Source organism: Phragmites australis, chromosome 13, assembly GCF_958298935.1.
Source record: "Phragmites australis chromosome 13, lpPhrAust1.1, whole genome shotgun sequence".
NCBI lineage: Eukaryota > Viridiplantae > Streptophyta > Magnoliopsida > Poales > Poaceae > Phragmites > Phragmites australis.
The window spans coordinates 30,909,775-30,929,998 of record NC_084933.1 but is presented as its reverse complement, the minus strand read 5'-3'; the positions used below and the strand labels follow the sequence as shown (position 1 = coordinate 30,929,998).

The 20,224-nt window shown below is 44.0% G+C and overlaps 2 protein-coding genes across 3 annotated transcripts; both read left to right on the top strand.

The window, feature by feature from the left end:
* The first annotated feature begins 5,883 nt into the window (after positions 1-5,883).
* Positions 5,884-10,796, top strand: LOC133888912 (BTB/POZ domain-containing protein At1g50280-like). The gene is made up of 3 exons (XM_062329307.1): positions 5,884-6,159; positions 6,258-7,421; positions 10,160-10,796. Exons 1-3 carry the CDS (start codon positions 6,097-6,099, stop codon positions 10,604-10,606), a joined length of 1,674 nt encoding a protein of 557 aa, XP_062185291.1. The 5' UTR covers positions 5,884-6,096; the 3' UTR covers positions 10,607-10,796.
* Positions 10,797-13,509: 2,713 nt separating this feature from the next.
* LOC133888277 (vacuolar protein sorting-associated protein 41 homolog) lies at positions 13,510-20,222 on the top strand. Of its 2 annotated transcripts, XM_062328456.1 has the most exons (19): positions 13,511-13,917; positions 14,534-14,806; positions 14,892-15,071; positions 15,525-15,779; positions 15,915-16,047; positions 16,144-16,234; positions 16,571-16,673; positions 17,134-17,237; positions 17,411-17,504; positions 17,587-17,742; positions 17,832-17,894; positions 17,999-18,064; positions 18,238-18,438; positions 18,575-18,652; positions 18,731-18,850; positions 18,935-19,015; positions 19,100-19,185; positions 19,505-19,586; positions 19,665-20,219. In XM_062328456.1, the coding sequence occupies exons 1-19, from the start codon at positions 13,627-13,629 to the stop codon at positions 20,055-20,057; spliced, it is 2,850 nt and encodes a 949-aa protein (XP_062184440.1). In that variant the 5' UTR covers positions 13,511-13,626; the 3' UTR covers positions 20,058-20,219. The 2 variants fall into 2 exon arrangements, with proteins under 2 accessions (XP_062184439.1, XP_062184440.1); XM_062328455.1 differs by having other exon boundaries at positions 13,510-13,917; positions 19,505-20,222.
* Positions 20,223-20,224: the final 2 nt, after the last annotated feature.

Below are 20,224 nucleotides of genomic sequence, written 5' to 3'. Positions count from 1 at the left end.
TTTAGAGCTCCAAAAATTATTAGGACTAGTCATCTCTAGCTCTAGAATTTCAAAGGATTTGTCATCTCTAACTCTAGAATTTCTTAGAGCTACAAGAATTCTTAGAACTAGTTATTTCTAACTCTAAAATTTCTTGAAGCTAGAGCTATAGTTCGATTGAGTGTCTTTAGTTTATATATCTTGTTCTTATTTAACTTGTTAAAAAATCACGTCAAGTAACCTCTGCTAAGGTTTTTTCTGACGGCTAGTGTTACTGTGGCGCTCGAGAGATTCTATCTGTTTCTCATTGTTTCCGTATGTTTTAGAAGTTGATTTCCGATCGGCTTTTGATCAGAAACTCGATTGTATCTCCGTTGCTTCGTTTCCGTCTTGGTTAAGTGTGGCTGAGCGTCTCTTGAAACGGTGTGGAGATTGGGACGAGAAAAACCTGTCGGCGGGTGGAAAGGAAGTGCTGATCAAGTCCGAAGCGCAAGCTATCCCTACATACATCATGAGTGTCTTTCACTTGCCAGCAAACACATGTGAAGAGCTTACTAGATACACACGCAACTAGTGGTGGGGGCCAAAGCAAGGGAAACGAAAGGTTCGCTGGCTTGCATGGGACAAGTTCATAAGATCAAAAGACAAGGGTGGTATTGGCTTCAGGGATCTGCGAATTTTTAATCAAGCTTTGTTAGCCCGGCAACGGCGGCAAGTTTGGAGCCTTTTCTTTTACAGCGGACCCCTAATCCAGAGCCTACTTTAGAGGCCAATTTAGAGATGTGCGAGACTGGAGCTTGAGCTCTCGCTGGTTCGGCACCTCTCTTAGTGCTTTACCACCGGGCCCATTCGCAAAGGAGGCTTCTGTTCTACCTTGATAATCTTTGTGCCTTTCCCGAGTAAGAAGGGTGGTATTGGCCAGGAACTGCTCTTCACTGACCTAGAGGGCCATTGTACATGGCCTGGAACTGCTTAAGAAGGGTGTTTTATGGAGAATCAGCTGGGGAGATAAGGTACGGATTTGGAGAAACATGTGGATTCCCCATGATTCATCTCTCAGAAAAGAAACACAACTCCGTAATGTGCGTATTGGTTGTAGTATGTATTTTCTATCTCGATCGTCTATTTTTCTTATTTATTTGTTGATTATCTCATCTATCTCGTATTTTTTCTTCACCTAACCCTTCAGCGCGATTCTTAACGTAAATGCACGACTAAAATAGATATTGCGTGAACAATATGCTGTGGATTTTTCTCTTCCCAGACCTCAGACCTTTAGGTAAGAAACGTCCCTGCGGACTAAAGTGGGTCTCACAACTGATCAATCCAGGAAGGCGAGTATGGAAGGAGGATGTGATCCGACATTTTCTTCGAGGGCATGATGCGGAGGAAATTCTGAAACTAAAGCTACCATCTCGAATGTCTGAAGATTTTATTGCTTGGCACTATGAAAAGTCAGGTCTATTCTCTGTCCACAGTGCGTACAAGCCGGGGCTAAATCTAAAAGAAGCAGAGAAAAGCTATCGTCATGTAGCAGCAGAACAGATGGCACTAGGGCTTCATGGTTGAATTTATGGAAGCTTCCAATACCAGAAAAAGGGAAAAAAATGCGTGGTGGCTTGCCCAGGAAGGACTATCTACAAGAAGAAACACAAGAAAATGAACCCTAGATCATGTTGATACTATATGTGCCATTTGTGATCCGGAAGAAGAGACCAAGTTTCATGCAGTTATCAGGTGTACATTTGTGAGAAGGTTCAACGTTTAATAGCACCTAAACCGGGATGGATGAAAAAAAAAATGTAGATGAGGGGTTTTGATTTACATTCGCACGATGCCAGGATTGGCGTCATCATTCGTGATCATACAGCACAGGTTGCCCTGACGACTTGGCGAGCTATCTTTGACGCCACGGACGCTGAGGAAGTGGAGGCATTGGCCTGCCGGGAAGGTCTGTCCATGGTAGCTCATTGGTGCAGATGCCCAGTGGTACTGGAATGTGATAGTGTTACCATTGTGAAGAACGTGAAAAGGCCAGCAGAGCAAAGGTCTCCGATTCATTCCCTAATTGATGAAACCCTTGAGATGGCATGACTACTTCCGGATTATGTGTAAAAGAGGGGGGGGGGGGGGCTCTTGCAACAGCTAGTCGATTTTCACATTCTTAGCTATAGAAATTGTACTGAGAACCTAAGGATAGTTTGGTTGGTACAGCCTTGGTTGAGGGCCCGTCCATCCGAGATCGAAATCAGGTGCTTACAAGTCGCATGGGTAACTGTCTGATTTCATCATTGGACGGCTAGGGGTTCGGTGAAACAAATTTTACAGGACTTAGATATGTATTCACTCTATCTTTTTTCTACTCAGTGATTGATCATAGGATAGATAATATAAATAGAGTCTTACGAGTATCTTTCTAGATAGAATCCTATATAATTTGTTTCTACCAAATTTACTATATCGAGTTTTTTATATAGAATCGTACTGCATGTACTTCCTCAAGTGTATTGTCATTGCAAAGTTACACATATTTTTTTAAGGAACTCGCACGGGTCTAGTCGCATGCAGATTCTGAACAATGCAAAAGCTCAACCCACAGTGGCCACGAACAAGATCCCCCAACTCAGAACAGAACAACGCATTTTTGTAGGTATGCTCTAGTGCATTTAGAAGGCAGGCTCCCCTTTTCCCCCCTTTCGTATACTTTGAACTGCAGAGACCACCATTGAAGAGTTCCGGGAATCTGAAGCCTACCCAGACCAAAACTTGCTTTTGTTTTCTTCTTAGGAATCATGAGTGAGTCACCCAACATCCTTGCTCAGCACACATGCACACCAGAGAAGAGCCGTACCTGAGAAATTGGCCTCAATGCAAAATTTAAAATTAAGCCCTACGTGTAAGGAAAGGCATCTCTCGGAAAAGAGTATAAAAATGTACTTCTAAAATTTATTTCTGGCCTCTTTGGGTGGCAGGAAAACCGAAGGAAAAAAGTAGGATTCGTGATCCTGAGGATTCGAGCACTGTTCATGCATCTGGTTCGTAGTAATTCATCACAGGAGAAACAAAGGACAACTGCCTATGCAACCGATTCCATAGGAAAAACACAGGAATAAATCAATCCACTCCGACCTCTTGTTTCCATCAACTCGCGTTGGATCGAAGCTAACTGCATCATCAAGTCGTCGTTAACACTGCTGCTCGCTCAAGAAGAAGAAAGAAGAAGCGTTGTAGGACATGGCCGTCGATGAGGGATGCCTGGAGAGCCTCTGTGAAGCACAAAAATGGAACCTCCTCGACGAGTGGAACACGATGGTGGCAATGATTTGCGCAAATGAGAAGTACAAAAAATCCTAAAAAAAGAAGAAGTACAAGAAACAGAGGAAGAAGAATCTACAGTTGCCCGCCGCATGCCCGCCGTGCAGCGCGAGCTCGAGCATGGCGCTCGCTTCCATCGCCCTCCCATCTCGCAGGAGCTTGACCTCCTCGCCGCATGCCTGCCGCGCTCCCTCTCAATGGCCTCTTGCTGCGCACGTACTGCCACCACCACGGCCATCCGCTTGCTGCAGTAGCTTGAAGAGGCACTGGGCTCCTCTCGTTACAGAACGTACAGGAGCAAGAAGCAAGGCTACGGAGCATGCATAGGACAAGCTAATCACTGACAAGTGGGGCCCGTAGCTTGGCTGGTCCACTGGTCAAACGATTTCATACTATTTTTTATGAAACATGCTTACATTTGCATTGGATGATTAACAGTTGTCATTTTATCTTACACTCTTAAATATATGTTCATAAGATTTCTATGTTTTTCATTCCTGCATTCTAAACGATTCGTCTCTCACGATTCCTGTGTTTTTAATCCTCTATTTTTCATCCGTCACTCTATTTATTTTCTATATTTTTTCTATTCCAATGTTTTTCCAATACTGTATTTCAAAGGAGCCCTTATTTATTACATCAGTAACTGTCGGTGCGTGAACACCGCAAGCGGAGATCCTAAGGGACCTACTTTGAGATTCGGCGGGGGATTGATTCTAGATTTACCTCGTACATAGATTTAATGCGAATATGTGAGATCTAGACGGGACGAATGATCATTGGCTAGTGAGAGTAAATGCTTGAGATGTTTTAGACAGGTTCAGATCGCACAGAGCGTAATACTCTACTCCTGTGTGTATGCTATTAATACTCTTGGAATGTCTTTATCTGGATCTCTTGTGTTACAATATTTTTTTTGTTTAAATCTAGAGCTTCAGTCTTGCTCCTTGCTTCCGGCTTGACTTCTCGGAAAGCTTCTCAGACTTCTAAGACTTGTTAGACCTCTCCTTCTATGGGGTGTACCCTCTTTTATCCTGTCGGGGGAGGCTCGGCGTGCCCAGAAATAAGGGCACGAGTTTCCATGAGCCATAAATGGAAAGCATTACAGAGGGTTGAAAAATATGCCTTCGACCAGTCCTGTCGCTTATTACGCCAACTTTAGCAGACGCAGGGGGGCCACCGGGCAGCCGCCGAACTGCCTCGCATGCCCTCTCGGTCAGAGCAGATCTGACACAGCAGGAGGGCAGGCGATACGCCTCGAGCCCATCGATGATATCTCCAAACCGTTTTCTTTATGGGCCCCACAGGGTGACGTGCGATGAGACTCGTCGCATTAAATGTCCACACGCCTTCCTGCCAGGAGGTGGCAGGGACTGACATACTCAATAAGACAGGTGTGGGGGGAGTGGTTGAAAGTGACAGACCACGCTCCCTCTTAAATGCAGCATCGGGCATCCCACCAATTGATATCTCATCGTTGAGCCCTTGTGGGGTCCACCGGTACGGGGCTTCTCAGGTCCTCGGGGAACTCTGGGCGCTCGGGGACCACTGTTCATGGCCCCGAGCATCCCTCCCGGAACTGTTTCTTCTTAGGTCCTCGGGGAATTACGGGTACTCGGGGAACACTGTTTATGCCTCCGAGCGCCCTATCTCGGATACGTCTCTTCTCGAGTCCTCAGGAAACTACGGGTACTCGGGGACCGCTGTTTATGGCCCCGAGCACCCCTCCCATAACTGGTTCTTCTCGGTCCCCGAGGAGATGGTCTCTGAAGAATGGCACCACGTGGCATTCTGCGGTCCTGGTCTTGGGACTCGGGGACCCCTGGTTCCTATATCACCGACAGTAACATAGCTTTTTTTAGGAATTACATTTTTTTAAAAAAATATATCTTAGAACTCTACTCTTAACAACTAAATGATCTTTAAGATGAAACATGCCATGTTTTAGCGTTTCTTGATATAAAATCTTCAAATAGATCTCCATATACAACATTATGCAAAATATCATTCTTTTAGTGCTATGGGAGCCAATCCATTGAGTCTTTCTGATATTTTAGAAACATGGGGGCAATAACAAATGTGGCTCTACTGCTCTGCTCAGCTATGAAACGTGTCCCCCACTCCCCAATCTCGAACTAACTAAGCCCAAGTCTCCAATCAATGTTGATGCACAACAGTGAAGAACAAATGAGTGAGATACGAGAAGAAAAACAACAATAACAAATATCAAAATGAATATTAATTATATTGATAATCTAAAATGTAAAGAATCTAAAATATAAAGAAAATATATAAAACTCAAGATGAAACAAAGTTTGTTACGTTCATATTGCTGTTAAAATTATATGTATGTATGAAAGTAATACTGTTTTTTATAATTAAATGAATATGTCAAATATTAAAAATTTATAAATAAATATTAAGATGTCTAAAATTAGTGAAGCCAATCTTTTCAGCCTTCTTTTATTATACTATATGAAAAAAACAGATACTATGTAGGTACGCTAATCCGCTAATACTACCAGTGTTTTAAAAAATAGGCCCCTGTTTCTATGACTCTGTGCAGGGCACACCCTGCACATGCCATCGCATCGGTACGGACCTGATGCACACTATCTCCACAGTAGCCTATACTACTGTGAGCTTGTGACTGCGTTGCCTTGAGGAGGCCCCCAAGCAGCTGAGCAAGCCAGCTGCCAGCAACAAATCTTCTCAGCTCTTCTCACTCCCAGATTTTATACTCCACTGGCTGCACGCCTCAGGCCTCACTGCCTCCATTCTTTCTTCCTCGTCTCGTGAGCCATGAATGAGCTCTGCGACCTCAAGGTGCACATCAATGGCCAACACACGCTTCATCTCCACCAGGCACGTACCACCAGCTAATTTCTTCTTCCTAAGGCTTCTCGAATCAAGAAACCATCTTTTTTTGGCTCCAAATTGATCCCACTGTTGCAATGTAACAGAGCGTCATGTGTGCCTTCTCGGGGAGGCTGAGGACAATGGTGAAGCAAGAGAAGAAGAAGCCGTCGAGCAGAAAGGAAGCTTTGTGCGTGAAGCTCGCTGAGTTCCCGGGCGGCGCCGAAGGCTTCGAGCTCGTTGCCAGGTTCTGCTACAACAATGGCCGTGTCCCTCTCTGCCCCTCCAACCTCCCGCTGCTGCACTGCGCCGCCGTGTTCTTGGAGATGACCGAGGAGGTGTGTGCCTGCAACCTGCTGACTCAAGCGGAGGCCTTCGTGAACGGGCTCTACTACTGGACCTGGGCCGACGTGCTCAGCGCGGTCAAGAGCTGCGAGCCCTTCGCCGCGGCGGTGGACGGTTCTGGCCTCCTTGAAAAGCTCATCATTGCTCTGTTCTCCAAGATCACCTCCAACCCAGAGACGCTCACCACCGCCGCAGCCGTGGGGACGCCGAACCGTTCCTCGTCGTCGTGCTCCTCTTCTCCGGACACGGTGGGCTTCGGCCAGTCGTCATCCACCAAGACGCCGGAGTCGATGAAGCCTTGCATCGGCAGGGAGTGGTGGTTCGACGACTTGACATCCTTGTCCCCGCATACCATCGAAAAGGTGATGCGAGTGCTCGGCTGCTACGGCATCGAGAACAAGAACCTGATACTGACGCGCTTCTTGCTGCGCTACCTCCGCGCGGCCACGCGCAGGCCGGCGCTCTGCAAGGAAGGCACCCTCGCCGGCCTCGCGGACACGGCCGTGCACGGCGTGGCGCTCGTCGGGGGCACGGCGTTTTCGTGCCGGGGCCTGTTCTGGGTGCTGCGGATCGTGTCGGCCGTGGGGCTGAGCAAGGAGTGCAAGCACAAGCTGGAGAGGCTCATGGGGCTGATGCTGGACCAGGCCACGCTCGACGATCTCCTCGTCTCGGGCGACGACGGCGGCGTCTACGACGTGAACCTGGTCATGAGGTTGGTCAGGGTGTTCGTGGTCTCCGAGGAGGAAGCCGACGCGCCGTCGCAGAGGATGAGGAAGGTGGGGAGGCTGGTCGACAAGTACCTCGGGGAGATCTCGCCGGACCATGGACTGAAGGTGTCCAGGTTCCTCGCCGTCGCCGAGAGCCTACCGGACTCGGCCAGGGAGTGCTACGACGGGGTGTACAGGGCATTGGACATCTACCTTGAGGTAAAGAACTCGGCTAAGCACTTGTCTCAATCAACTTTAGCAGTTTCGTTATAGATTTAGCATCGGCTTAGAGAAATTGATTCTCGAACGGCTGCTCGGTGGTTGGTCACGCCTCAAGTAGAGAAAGGGCTTACCAGACAGGATTCGAATGTCTAAATTGATCTTTGTTCGTCTCGGGTCCCGTTGCCTGCAGTGAGGCAGAAGACATTCTGCTCTCTACCCCTATATAAATTGATTTCTCGAGTGAAACATGTCAATTCTTATCCTGGTAGCGAATACGATCGTACTACTACTATTTCAGCTCATGATTGGAGACATGATATCTGAAAGCTTGATGCTATTGGGTAGCTAATCATAGGGGTGCTACATGCACAGATACGGCGGTACTTTTATGGTACCATAGTAAATTTCCTTTTTCACCTTAAAACAACAGTAAAATTTTACTCCATCCATTCAGTAGACGTTTTTTCTTTACTCGATCTTCGAATTTGAATTTTGATTAAAATTTTCTCGTAAAATATATCATTTATAGCTACAAATTATATATAGCTTGAAATCATTTTGAATTACAAAATTAGTTATATAATTTTTATACACTAAACATTCTTATAATTTGATTAAATATTAATCAAAATACATAAAGTTTGAATTTTTCAAAAAGAACTATGCCTACTATTTATGAACGAAGAGAGTACTTTTTAGAAAAGAGAATCAAGATTATCTTGGAGGAATTAGGAGCTAGGTAATTTTTTCTTCGAGGAAGAAAATAAGCACCCTAATTCTAATGGAGGTCTAGCTAATAGGCAGGCAGGCTTCCATCGATTATCTTGGAGGAATTAGGAGCTAGGTATTTTTTTTTCGTTGAGGAAGAAAATAAGCACCCTAATTTTAATGGAGGTCTAGGTAATAGAGGTAATAGGCAAGCTTCCATCTTTATATTCTGTTTTTTTGGGAAGACATTTTAATAAATTTCCAAGAAACCACATGCTGTATCTTGATTTTTTTCTAGGAACGCTACCGTAATTTTAAATTTGCCGTCTTTGCTATATGTATTTTTTCACCTGGTCCCAATTACTCTAGCTTCATGACTGAGAAAGGTTAGACTGCTGATAGAGGTAGACAGAGTACGGCAGCAGGACTTTCACCTGGGGGCGAATATCCTGTCAGTTTATCAAGGAAAGTTTGTCTATTTTTTTAATTTGTCACTCATTCTCTCAATAATATGTGGGTCCGGAGTCACATCAGTGACAAATACAAGAAGTGTGCAAACTTTCAATAGTAAATAAGGAATTGACTCTTTATGATTGGTACCATGAAGACTAGGCACTAGGCAGTTCAGAACGTTACATACCACTCGATGAGCTGACTTACTGAGAAGGGTAAAACTTGGGGATTCGGGGGCTGTGCTTTCAGTTACGGACGGTACATTTCTGTACTACTTTCTTCATGCTTGGAACTTCTCAGTTCTGCCACGAAGATACTGCTTCTCTACCATCTTTTGTGTACACTGTTTTTCTTCCAGGCACTGCATATTTCTTTCTTCTTCCCCGGATATGTTAGTGAGTAGGTGACTGTTCTCCAATCTTTGAGAAAAGCAGCTGAATAAAGATCGGCAGTGGTACGATCATGGGACGCTAATGATGGACAGATAGATCGCCTAGTACTTTGTGTTCGGTGTTATGGGGAAAACCATTAATTCTGCCATGCCTTTAGCCCTTATGCATCGTGCAAGTGTGCGCCTTCAGTTCATCAAATCTGCGGTCCTTGCTGCCAGGCCACAGTGCATGTCGTTGCTTTTATGCGTGTCTTAACCAATTTAACTAACTGACAATTGCTATGACATGCGCTTAACCACTTATCTCAGAGGACAAGTAGTATTAGCACATTTCTACGCATTAGCATCCCCTTTTTTCTGCACAGTTTTTGTTCTTCAGCAATGCAGAATAGTTTTCAGTCTTCAGTCTCCAACTAATTCTCTTATCTGCTAGCACTTCATTTTGCTTGCTCAGAAATTTTGCGTGCATTTCATTTTCACTTACCTTACACTGATAAATATAAAAGTGCATTTTTTTTTTCTGGCATGGCTGGTAAAAGTTTGTTTTGCAAGCATGCAGACGTAACTTTAACCTTTTGCCCCGTATGCAATGCACTTTTGATTCATCTTGTCATTAGCCCATCGAATCGGTCCCCTTTAGTCTTGATCTCTGATAATTTACAACTAAGATCTCGGTTTTGTTTATTACTGGTGCAATAGAAGTATAGAACCTAGGGAGCATTTCAGTGACCCTTCTGGCAGATTGCCTTTGCTCGGGCCTTTGATGCTTTCTATGAGCAAATGGTTCTTCTTTAATCATCTCCCTCCTTTATGTTTGTGCATGGCAATTTTCCCTCGCATCCACTGCCTTTCGTTCAAGCAATGTAAGACGCAAAAACACTAAAACAATATTTTGCACGTTGCACTTTTATTCTTTTCTTGCTGCTTAACATTGTCTAGTGCTTTTTTTAATTTTCGGTCTCTGCATCAACTAAAGATACACAATCATTAAACTCACAAACATCTGAATAGATGCACATTAGAATTTGAATCCTGATAGGTAGAGTCATACTACCCACGACTCTACCACCACACCAATGATGCTTTTGCACATTGTCCAGTGCTTGCTGAAACTTCTGCACTAGAGGAGTATCATCGATGAAATATTGCTGAATTCGCTCTGAATTGTTCCCATTGCATGCAGTCACACCCGGCACTATCCCTCGATGAGCGCACGACGCTGTGCCGATGCCTGAACTACGAGAAGCTCACGCTGGAGGCGTGCAAGGACCTCGCCAAGAACCGGAGGATCCCGCCGGGAGTGGCGGTGCAAGCATTGACCTCGCAGCAGTCGAAGCTCCAGATCAACAAGCCCGCAGCCGCCGCGGAGGAGAGCAGGACCGACCCGTCCCAGACGCCGAGGAGGGTCGTCCGCGCCAGCGCGCGCACCCGCAAAGTGGACCTCGACGGCGCCAGCGACGAGAAGGAGCTGCTCAGGCTGAACCTGCAGAAGATGCAGAACCGGGTGGTGGAGCTGGAGCGGGCGTGCAAGGATATGCAGGGCCAGATGTCCAAGATGGCGAGGGGCAAGTCCTTCGGCGCCGCCTCCTGCCATCAAACCGGCGGCAGGGGCTTGCCGAGGCTGTGCTAATGGCGTATTATCTGCATCTTTTTTTGGTGAGGTTGTCACATAGCTCGCATTTTCTCTTGATCCCTTTGTAAAGTTTGTGCTGTGTTGGTTGTGAGTGGATAGATGAGCAAGAATGAAAGGCATGTAAATTTTCTTTTACCACTGTCCCTTGTTGCTTTGTTCTATTCTTTCTGAAACTTCGCTCTGATTAAGGGGGTAAAAATGCATCTTTTGGACATAACATGACCTCAGCTCCCTTTCCGTTGTGAAGCTTTTTTGAGCAGGTACATTACAGCAGTTTTCATCTTTGTTCGAAATAGAAAGTCATAAAACTAGACAGGAAGGGATCCACTGGGGACCGAATCTGCTGTTCCAAATACCGAACAAGGATCAGAGTCCAGATTCCAGAGTGTATGCAGCCAAAGCTCCAGATGGACAAACAGTTCCGGTTGAATCCAAAACGGCACGGTCACCGACACGCAAGAGCTCCTTGGTGCAAAATCGAGTCGCAGCTTTGCGGTTGCAGTGGCCGCAGGAGACTGGACCTAAGCAGAGCGGTTAGTTATTAGGTGCATTAGCATTAGTATACTACCCCACTGGCAGCTCAGCGTGCACCAAGCGACCTCCAAGTTGGGGCGTGCGGAGCGCCTCGGCGCTCCCTCGTACACGTGCAACACAACCCGGCTGCGGCGGCGAGTTGGTCATGGTTCACGGGCAGGCTTAACTGGTTGGCGGCAGGGTTAAAAAATCTGTTTGGGCTGGTTCACGGGCAGGATTGACCCGGAGACTCGGATCAGTTAAAAAAAATATCGTAACGGCTAGTTTTTGATTGGTTATTTATATCCTATCAACCTCATTTTTTAGACTGCTGTAAGAATACAAAAGAAAAACTTTTTAGAACCAAAATAACTTATTCTCATTCTATTTTATTAAGAGATTTGAGAGAAAAAAAATAAGTTAGGTTGTGAGATTAGAAGATTGAGTGTAAGTGAGCTAAATCTAATTTTGATCATTTGAGTTCATCGGCAAGAAATTTGTGAAGCATTTGTTACTCTTGGAGGTGAAGCCTCCTAACTCGCTAAGTGTTGCACGGTGAGCTCCCGTGCGTGTGGTAAATCACGATAAAGTTTATGAAGGTCAATCTCGCCTCCATAAAAGAAAAGATAAAGCTAATGGATCGAGAAAAGTGGTTGACGTAAGATTCATAGTTCTCGAGATTACATTATAAAGAGTAACAAGTTAAAAATCTCACTGGACCTAATTTAAACTAAAAAGATAATTAGACACACACTAACTACTCTACTATCACTAATAATATAACAATTTTTCTCCACCGTTCTCTCACCTACACTTCAACCGCATTCAAAACGACATGGCATCAGATTCAAAATCGCTTCCCACATGTTCTCAACGATTTCAGAAATAATAATAGCCCAATAATTCTTTGTCACAGTATAGTCAAAAGAAGAGGCGGTGAGTGTAGAAGTATAAAGTATTCGATCCACTCTTCTGGGTCATGGATGGGTCGGCCATACGCTTTCATATCATGAGTCGCATTGACGTGAGATGATCAATCTTTATAGAAATTTGGGGAAACAAAAGGAGGTGACAGTTGCGTTCGGTCCAAACAGGGCGGTGCCTCCGTGACGCACAGTGCTGTGTTGTTGTCAAACTCCGGACCGCACACGCTCGTTATCTTCAGACGCCGGATGATGGGACGTTTGGGACGTTGGCCCTGAGCCAACAGCCAAACGAAGAGAAACGAAAGCAGGCAAGCACGAGCTGATCCATCCATTACGCGTCAGAGCTCAGTTCAGCTGCTTTGCTCGGGGAAAAGATCAGGCAGTGACATACATCACACCGTCCGGTTATGCTCCAAATGCTCTTTTAGATGTTGCAACAAAATGTGGCGGCGTCTACTTAGGAATGGGACCGAAATTATCGGCAAGATCACTACTCTAGCTAGCCTGCACAAACTGCAGGTACACACCAAAGCTTCTCAGTATTCTGGAGAGATAGCTTTCAGAGTCTAGCGATTCTAGCATATGAGTGTAGCATGACCAAGAATCGTCTCCATCATTCCAGTTTATATTCACATTAAAGGAAAAACCACGTCAATTCATGATAGCGCTGCATCCTACCTCTAATGGCATCCTACATCCTGCATCCTACAATACAAAATGACGGATGCTACGTCTAAAATCGGTGTTTTTTCAGCTTCAGTCGACGAAGGTCATCTATTCATTTGCAACCGGAAAAAACTCAATTTTATCTTCTTCCTCCTGCTTCATTCTTCTCCACACGAAAATAGAGCAACTCTTCCCCATCTTGCCTACCTCTTACCGTCTTTGACGGCTCTCCCGTCATCAAATCCGTGCATACCGCCGTGCTAACCGTTTCGTTTTAGAGCTTCCTGTTTTAGCACCGGCTCATCATGTGGTCCTCTGCCACCTGCAGCTGACAGCATCTCCGTCGCCTCCTCCACTGTGCCGGCTTACCCTCTATTAACCTCCCTCTAAACCAATAAATGAATAATTATGCCGGAGAAAGCCTCCTCTTCCCTAACCCGCTAACGTGCCATTCTTTATTGCCTGAGCAACCTCCGTCGTTTTCAGCACTAAAATTTAGGAAGCTCGACACAAAATATAATTTCGGTGTGGATGTTAATTGTTGGGCTCCCAATCTAATCCACTCAAACCAGAAGAAGGTCATGGAGGCCCACGTGCACCCAATCGGCACGGTCCATTGGCCGAGCCGAGCCCATCAGAGCCGGTGGCCGAGACATTCTCTCACGATTGGGACCCGACCGAACCCAGTCGATCCCCACGAGCCGAGCCGAGCTTTGGCTCGGAATGTCTCGGCCACCGGTTCGGCTCGGCTCGGCTCGAGTAATTTAAAGCGTTAACGACAAATTGATAGACGAACACCAATACAAACACACGGACGTAAAAAGTCCCGGCTCAACATTTTTACACGCCCAGAATTCATCTCGAAAATCTCGGGAGATCTCGCGGGACCGTCCGCGGCGGCCGGCGGCGAGGATGATGTCCACCGCGCAGCGCGGCCACCCGCCGCACGAGAACGGGGCGGGCGGCGACGGGGACGACGAGCGGGAGGAGGAGGAGGACGGCGATGAGGGCGATGAGGGGGAGGAGGAGGAGGACGAGGTGGAGGTGGAGGAGGAGCCGCGGCTCAAGTACCAGCGGCTGGGCGGGAGCGCCCCTGCGATCCTCTCCACCGACGCCGCCGCGGCCATTGCCGTCGCCGACCGCATGGTCGCCCTCGGCACCCACAACGGCACCCTCCACATCCTCGACTTCCAAGGCAATCAGGTACCCCTCGCCGACAGGGCGCTTGTGAAATTCAGAATTGTGGTGGGGAACTGGGGAGGGAGGTGTGCAGTGTGCTGTGGTGTGGAGCAAACCAGGATCGTGGCATTGGAACGTCCCTCAAGCTTCCTCTCAGCTTGCCGGGACTTGTAGCGTTGGCCTAGTGGTTTGTTGTGCAAAACTACTAGCCAAATAAACGGTAAAATTTTGAGGGATTACCTCTGGAAACCTCAGATTAAGATTGTGTGCTAAACTCTGAGTCTCTGAACTGAATTTAGGAGCTGTATGCTGAGAAGCTTTCATCACACCATAACTACAGAGTAGAGACATATATGCGAGTAAATTGTGGTTGCTGCTAGCTTCATTACAGCTTCAAATCATGTGATGCAAAACATTTTTCTTGTAATATTAATCACGCCACTATAAATTAATGTTCTGCTTCGAATTTCTGAGTCTCAGGGTTTGTGGAACTTATGAAGCCAAAGAATGACACATGATATGTTAAAGTAAAATGTGTGCTCCAATGCATTTATCCCCATGTAGACTCCATCTGTAGAAATGCTATAGTCACGTGCTATTATTCATCAATTCTCATCTTTTTGTTCAATATGTTTTGTAGGTGAAGGAAATTTCTGTTCACACAGCAACTATTAATGACATCAGTTTTGATGCGGACGGTGAATATATAGGCAGTTGCTCAGATGATGGCACAGTAGCAATAAGCAGCCTCTTCACTGATGAAAAACTGAAGTTTGAGTACCATCGTCCCATGAAAGCAATTGCTTTAGACCCTAATTATTCCCGGAACTATAGGAGATTTTCTACTGGTGGTTTAGCAGGTCAAGTACTTGTTCTGACAAAGAAGACTTGGGGAGGAGGCTACAATAAAAAGGTGTGCTTCGTTTCCTCGGGATAATAGATAATCTGATGTATTCAGTGATCTCTAATAGTTGTTGTCTCATCTCTTCATGTCGTAGGTTTTGCGTGATGGTGAGGGACCAATCCATTCTATGAAGTGGAGGGCAGACCTTCTTGCTTGGGCTAATAATGCAGGGGTGAAGGTGCATGATATGAAAACAGACAAAGGGATTGCATTCATAGAGCGACCTAAAGGAATTCCTCGGCCAGAGTTTTTAGTTCCCCACTTAGTCTGGCAGGTAAATAATTCTGTTTATCTATATGAATAATGTATAGTGCAGTCGAAGTCGAAGTTTCGAACCATGTATAACTCAACTGGGACATTTCAATTTGTCAGCATATAAGAAAATTATTACTAGAACAAAAGGATTCTGTAAAGTTGAAAGCCTTTTGGTGATATGTGCCATAAGGAATGAAATATTTCCTTGTAACTTTAGTGAGTGGAATACAGAGGATATTAGCCAAAAGAGAGGGGGTAAAGTACATGACGCACGTCAGTTTATGAATGAATGGATCATATTGTTAATTATGTCAAGGAGCATGATAGTTGTGTTATTTGCTGGGGAATGAGAAGATATGCACCTTGTTGTTAGTTTGTCTGACTCATAGGACAAACTTCTAAAATATTCTTTTCCCATCTGTAGTTCAATGGAAAATGTATTTGTTGCACTGATTGATCTTTACATGCTTAGGATGATACAGTCTTAGTTATTGGATGGGGAACAAGCGTCAAGATTGCAGCGATTCGAACAGATTTATCTCAGGGACTCAATGGCATACAAAGGACTATCACCAATGAGAAGTATGTGGATATTGTGGGTTCGTTCCAAACAGGCTACCACATATCTGGAATTGCTCCATTTGGCGACCTTTTAGTTGTGCTTGCCTATATTCCTGACGAGGATGACAGAGACAAAAAGTTTAGTACCTCTGTTCCTTCACGCCAGGTAATCATCAGTGCCTGTCCCGTACATTGCATTCCGTAAATCTCTATTGCATTTATATTATATACCATATACCTTTGCTTTAAAATGGTACTGGTAAGTTTGATAAATTTCCGTTATGTTTCTAACATTTTGTAGGGAACCGCACAGCGTCCAGAAATACATCTTGTATCATGGAAAAATGATGAACTTACTACAGATGCTTTGCCTATTCATGGTTATGAGCACTATAAGGCAAAGGATTACGTTCTTGCTCATGTACCTTTCTCAGGTTTAATTGATTGTGCTCTAACAGTGATGGACCTTTTTTTTCTTGATCGAAACTTTTCTCATGATGGATTCCTGATTCTCTTGTCTTTTCGTTCAGGAAGTAGCAATGCAGGTGGACAGTGGGCGGCTGGTGACGAACCTTTGTATTACATTGTGTCTCCTAAGGATGTAGTGGTTGCAAAACCAAGGTTTGTTAAAACATTACAAACCAGGAGCTCTTATTAACCCCCAATTCATTATGTCAAATTTATCTGACCGTCACTTTGAGGACCTTAGTGATTTCAATTGTTTTGCCTAAAAAAAATAATTGTAATAAGGAAGTAAGCGAGCTACTGACAACAAATCACTTCAGTAAAATGTCTGATACAATGCTATTTCATTTCTCTTGATTACAAGAGGTATAACCATGTTAGTTAGATATTTGAATTTCTTTTGATGTTGTCCAGTTTGCTTATGTTTCTGTCCTTTTCGTAACAAAGGATCCATTCCACATTTCATCTGATATAATATGTGCTTCCAATTAGAGATGCTGAAGATCATATTGCTTGGCTTCTTCAACATGGTTGGCATGAAAAAGCGTTGGCTGCAGTTGAGGCAGGACAAGGACGGACTGAGCTTCTTGACGAGGTGAACTAGAAAATAGTTAAGTTTGATTAGTAAATAAAGAACAATATGCATCATTTGTCTAGTGATGAGGATGTCTCCTTAAATTTTATCGGCACCTGCCAGTGACTGAGGTCTCTAGTTTTGGTGGTTATTTCATTTAATGACAGTTGGCCATTTTCATCAATAGATTCCTCTATGATGCACCAACTGTCGTTTCCATGCAAAATGGGTCATTTTCTAACTGGCTCAAATAATGCAAATAGAAGATGAACCATTGAAATACACTTTTCCGTCTATTATATACATTGCCCTAGTCCCATGCATTATCAGAGAGTAAGTGTAGCATGTTTAACAACTCATCTAATTGCTCTACCTTTTGTGAACCCATTTATGAGAACTTGTCCTGAACTACAAAAGGAAACCTAACTACACGAGGAAATAGTTAGGTTATTAAAGTTTTCTTCATGTTATATCTTGTCAGGTGGGTTCAAGATACCTTGATCACTTGATAATTGAAAGAAAATATTCTGAAGCTGCTCAACTCTGTCCAAAGTTGCTGCGAGGATCTCCTTCGGCATGGGAGAGGTTAGAAAAATACGTTGATACACATTTGTCGCTTTCTTATATGATCCAGTATAACAGTGGCAAGAGTTTGGGGATTTGATGGGTCTGTTTTGTATTAGTTGATTAAGTGTGTGTGTGTATAGTAATCAGAGTTTAGTGTGTGTGTGTGTAGTAATCAGAGCTTTTATCCACAGGTGGGTCTTTCACTTTGCTCATCTCCGCCAACTTCCTGTTTTAGTCCCTTATATACCTACAGAAAATCCCCAGCTGAGTGATACTGCCTATGAGGTGCTGTGCTAATTCAGAAGTTTTTTGCTTACTCATTTCAACACCTATCTGTTTGTAATATTGTTATGATTGTCTTGTGTAGGTCGCCCTTGTAGCTCTTACTGCCAATCCTTCTTTCCATGAACTTCTCTTGGCTACAGTAAAAAATTGGCCGCCTACATTATACTCTGCTTCACCGGTCATTTCTGCCATTGAGCCACAGTTGAACTCCTCATCGATGACTGATCCATTGAAAGAGGTGGGCTTGGGATATTTTTTAATGGATGTAAAATCTAATTTGATTCTTTTTAGCTTTTTTATTGATATTTGGTCTTATGTGCATTGTAGGCATTAGCTGAATTATATGTGATCAATAGTCAATATGAAAAGGCATTTTCTCTCTATGCTGAAGTAAGTATTTCTTAAATTGCAGTTAAATGCTTCATATTCCACTGAAGTATTTTTGTTCTATGCTACCCAAGTCTGTATTTCTAATCCAACCTCGTTTTGTTCAGCTCCTGAAGCCAGAAGTATTTGTATTTATTGAGAAGTACAACTTGCATGATGCAATTCATGATAAGGTATGGTCCCGAACGAACAAAGTATAATACTTCTAGTTTTCATTTGTAATATTGAATCAAAGGCTAGCGTGTTGTCTATTTTAGCTACTTACACAGTTGTATTCTACAGGGATATAATTTCGAAAAAGTCTTATCCTCTGCTTAAATACTTACTGCTTTTGTATATTCTTCAGGTTGTCAATCTTATGATACTGGATAGTAAAAAAACACTTTACCTATTGATCCAACATCGTGATATCATTCCCCCATATGAAGTTGTGGAGCAGTTGTTGCATACCAGTAAAAACTGTGACAAGAAATATTTGTTGCATTTATATTTACATGCTCTGTTTGAGACAGACATACATGCCGGAAAAGACTTTCATGATATGCAGGTATTTGATTGCCCTCTTGTAACATAGAGTCCTTACAGTAGATGCCTACCTTCTTATTATTCATGTTTCCACAATTTTTGTACCTCTAGTTTATGTTTTGACAATAACATGTAAATCCGAACTGTCTGCATTATAGGTGGAGCTCTATGTAGAATACGAGCCAAGGATGCTATTACCCTTCCTCCGTACCAGTCAGCACTACAGGCTTGACAAGGTTATATTTACAAAAAAAATATCATTAAATTTGTTCTTCCATTAATTATAGGCTTGGCAATTTGTGTTGTTGTTCCAGGCATATGAAATTTTTGCTCAAAAAGAACGTGTAAAGGAGCAAGTTTTCGTCCTTGGTCGAATGGGCAATGCTAAGGAAGCTCTATCTACAATTATAAACAAACTGGAAGATATACAGGAGGTTCCTCTCTTCTTAGAATATCATGTGCTTAACTAACTTGATATACAGGCTTGGGTAGTAACAGAAATCCTGAATTGTATACAGGCTGTTGAGTTTGTTATGGAGCAACATGATGATGAATTATGGGAGGAACTGATTAGACAGTGCCTCCAGAAGCCTGAAATGGTAATTGGAAATGATTTTGTTTAATCTTCCTTGAGACCGACACACGTTCTGTTTCTTAATTCGACTTTTGTACCTGTTGAGCAGGTTGGGATGCTACTGGAACATACTGTCGGCAATCTTGACCCTCTGTACATTGTTAGTTTGGTTCCTGATGGACTAGAAATACCTCGGTATGTTCCCATCAAAATCTATTTTGTCTAAAAACTTGAGAGCCTACAAAATATCTTACATAACAGAAACCTTAGCAGATGAGTCTATCATCAGAAGTCACTAACGGTTTCTAGTCTATGACCAGCTTGCCATGAGTCACATTATAGGATGTGTTGATATCATGAAATTCAGTTGTTAGACATCTTCATTTGATCCGACCCTTGAAAACCATGACCATTATAGGTTTCGATCGATATTGTCGAATCCAGCTGATAGACACTCTCATTTAATCCAACCATTTCCTTTCCTGGTTTGAGTGTTTACTCATGCTTTTGATAGGTTGCGGGACCGCCTTGTGAAAATTGTGACGGACTACCGGACAGAAACTTCACTGCGTAATGGATGCAATGATATACTTAAGGTTAACTCCCTTTGGTTTACTACCCTGCTCTTTCACCCATCTGAAAATCTGAGCGTTTGCCATACTTGCCTTCTACAGGCTGACTGTGTTAACCTTTTGGTTAAATACTACCATGAAGCTCGGCGTGGGGTCTACATGGCAAGCATGGACGAGGAGGTACATGGAAACAGAGTTGATGATGGATCTTTGCGAGCAAGTGAGAGATCAAGTGTACGGGCTCTAGATATCAAGTCCAGAACGAGATGTGGTGCCCGATGTTGCTTGTGCTTCGATCCTTTGCCTATCCAGGACATCTCTGCCATTGTGTTCTACTGCTGCCATGCGTATCATCTGTCTTGCCTTGAAGGTGGGCTAGACTTGATGAGATCAAACAGTAATCAAGATAGCGACAATGGCTCGGACGATGCTGATGGTTCCCCGTCAGGCGAGTCACGTATGCGCTGTGTATTGTGCACTACTGCCGCTGCATAATTTTCCCGTATTGGGTAGTCCATACTACCATGTGTTGTAAGTTTGAGCCCTGTAATTCGTTGAGGGAAGCCATGTCCTCAGCAAAAGGAGTTTTGTGTAAAGTTGATGAACTAGCATGAGTGAAGTTGTACGGCTTTTTTTTGGTAATGCCACGTTTGCCAGATAAT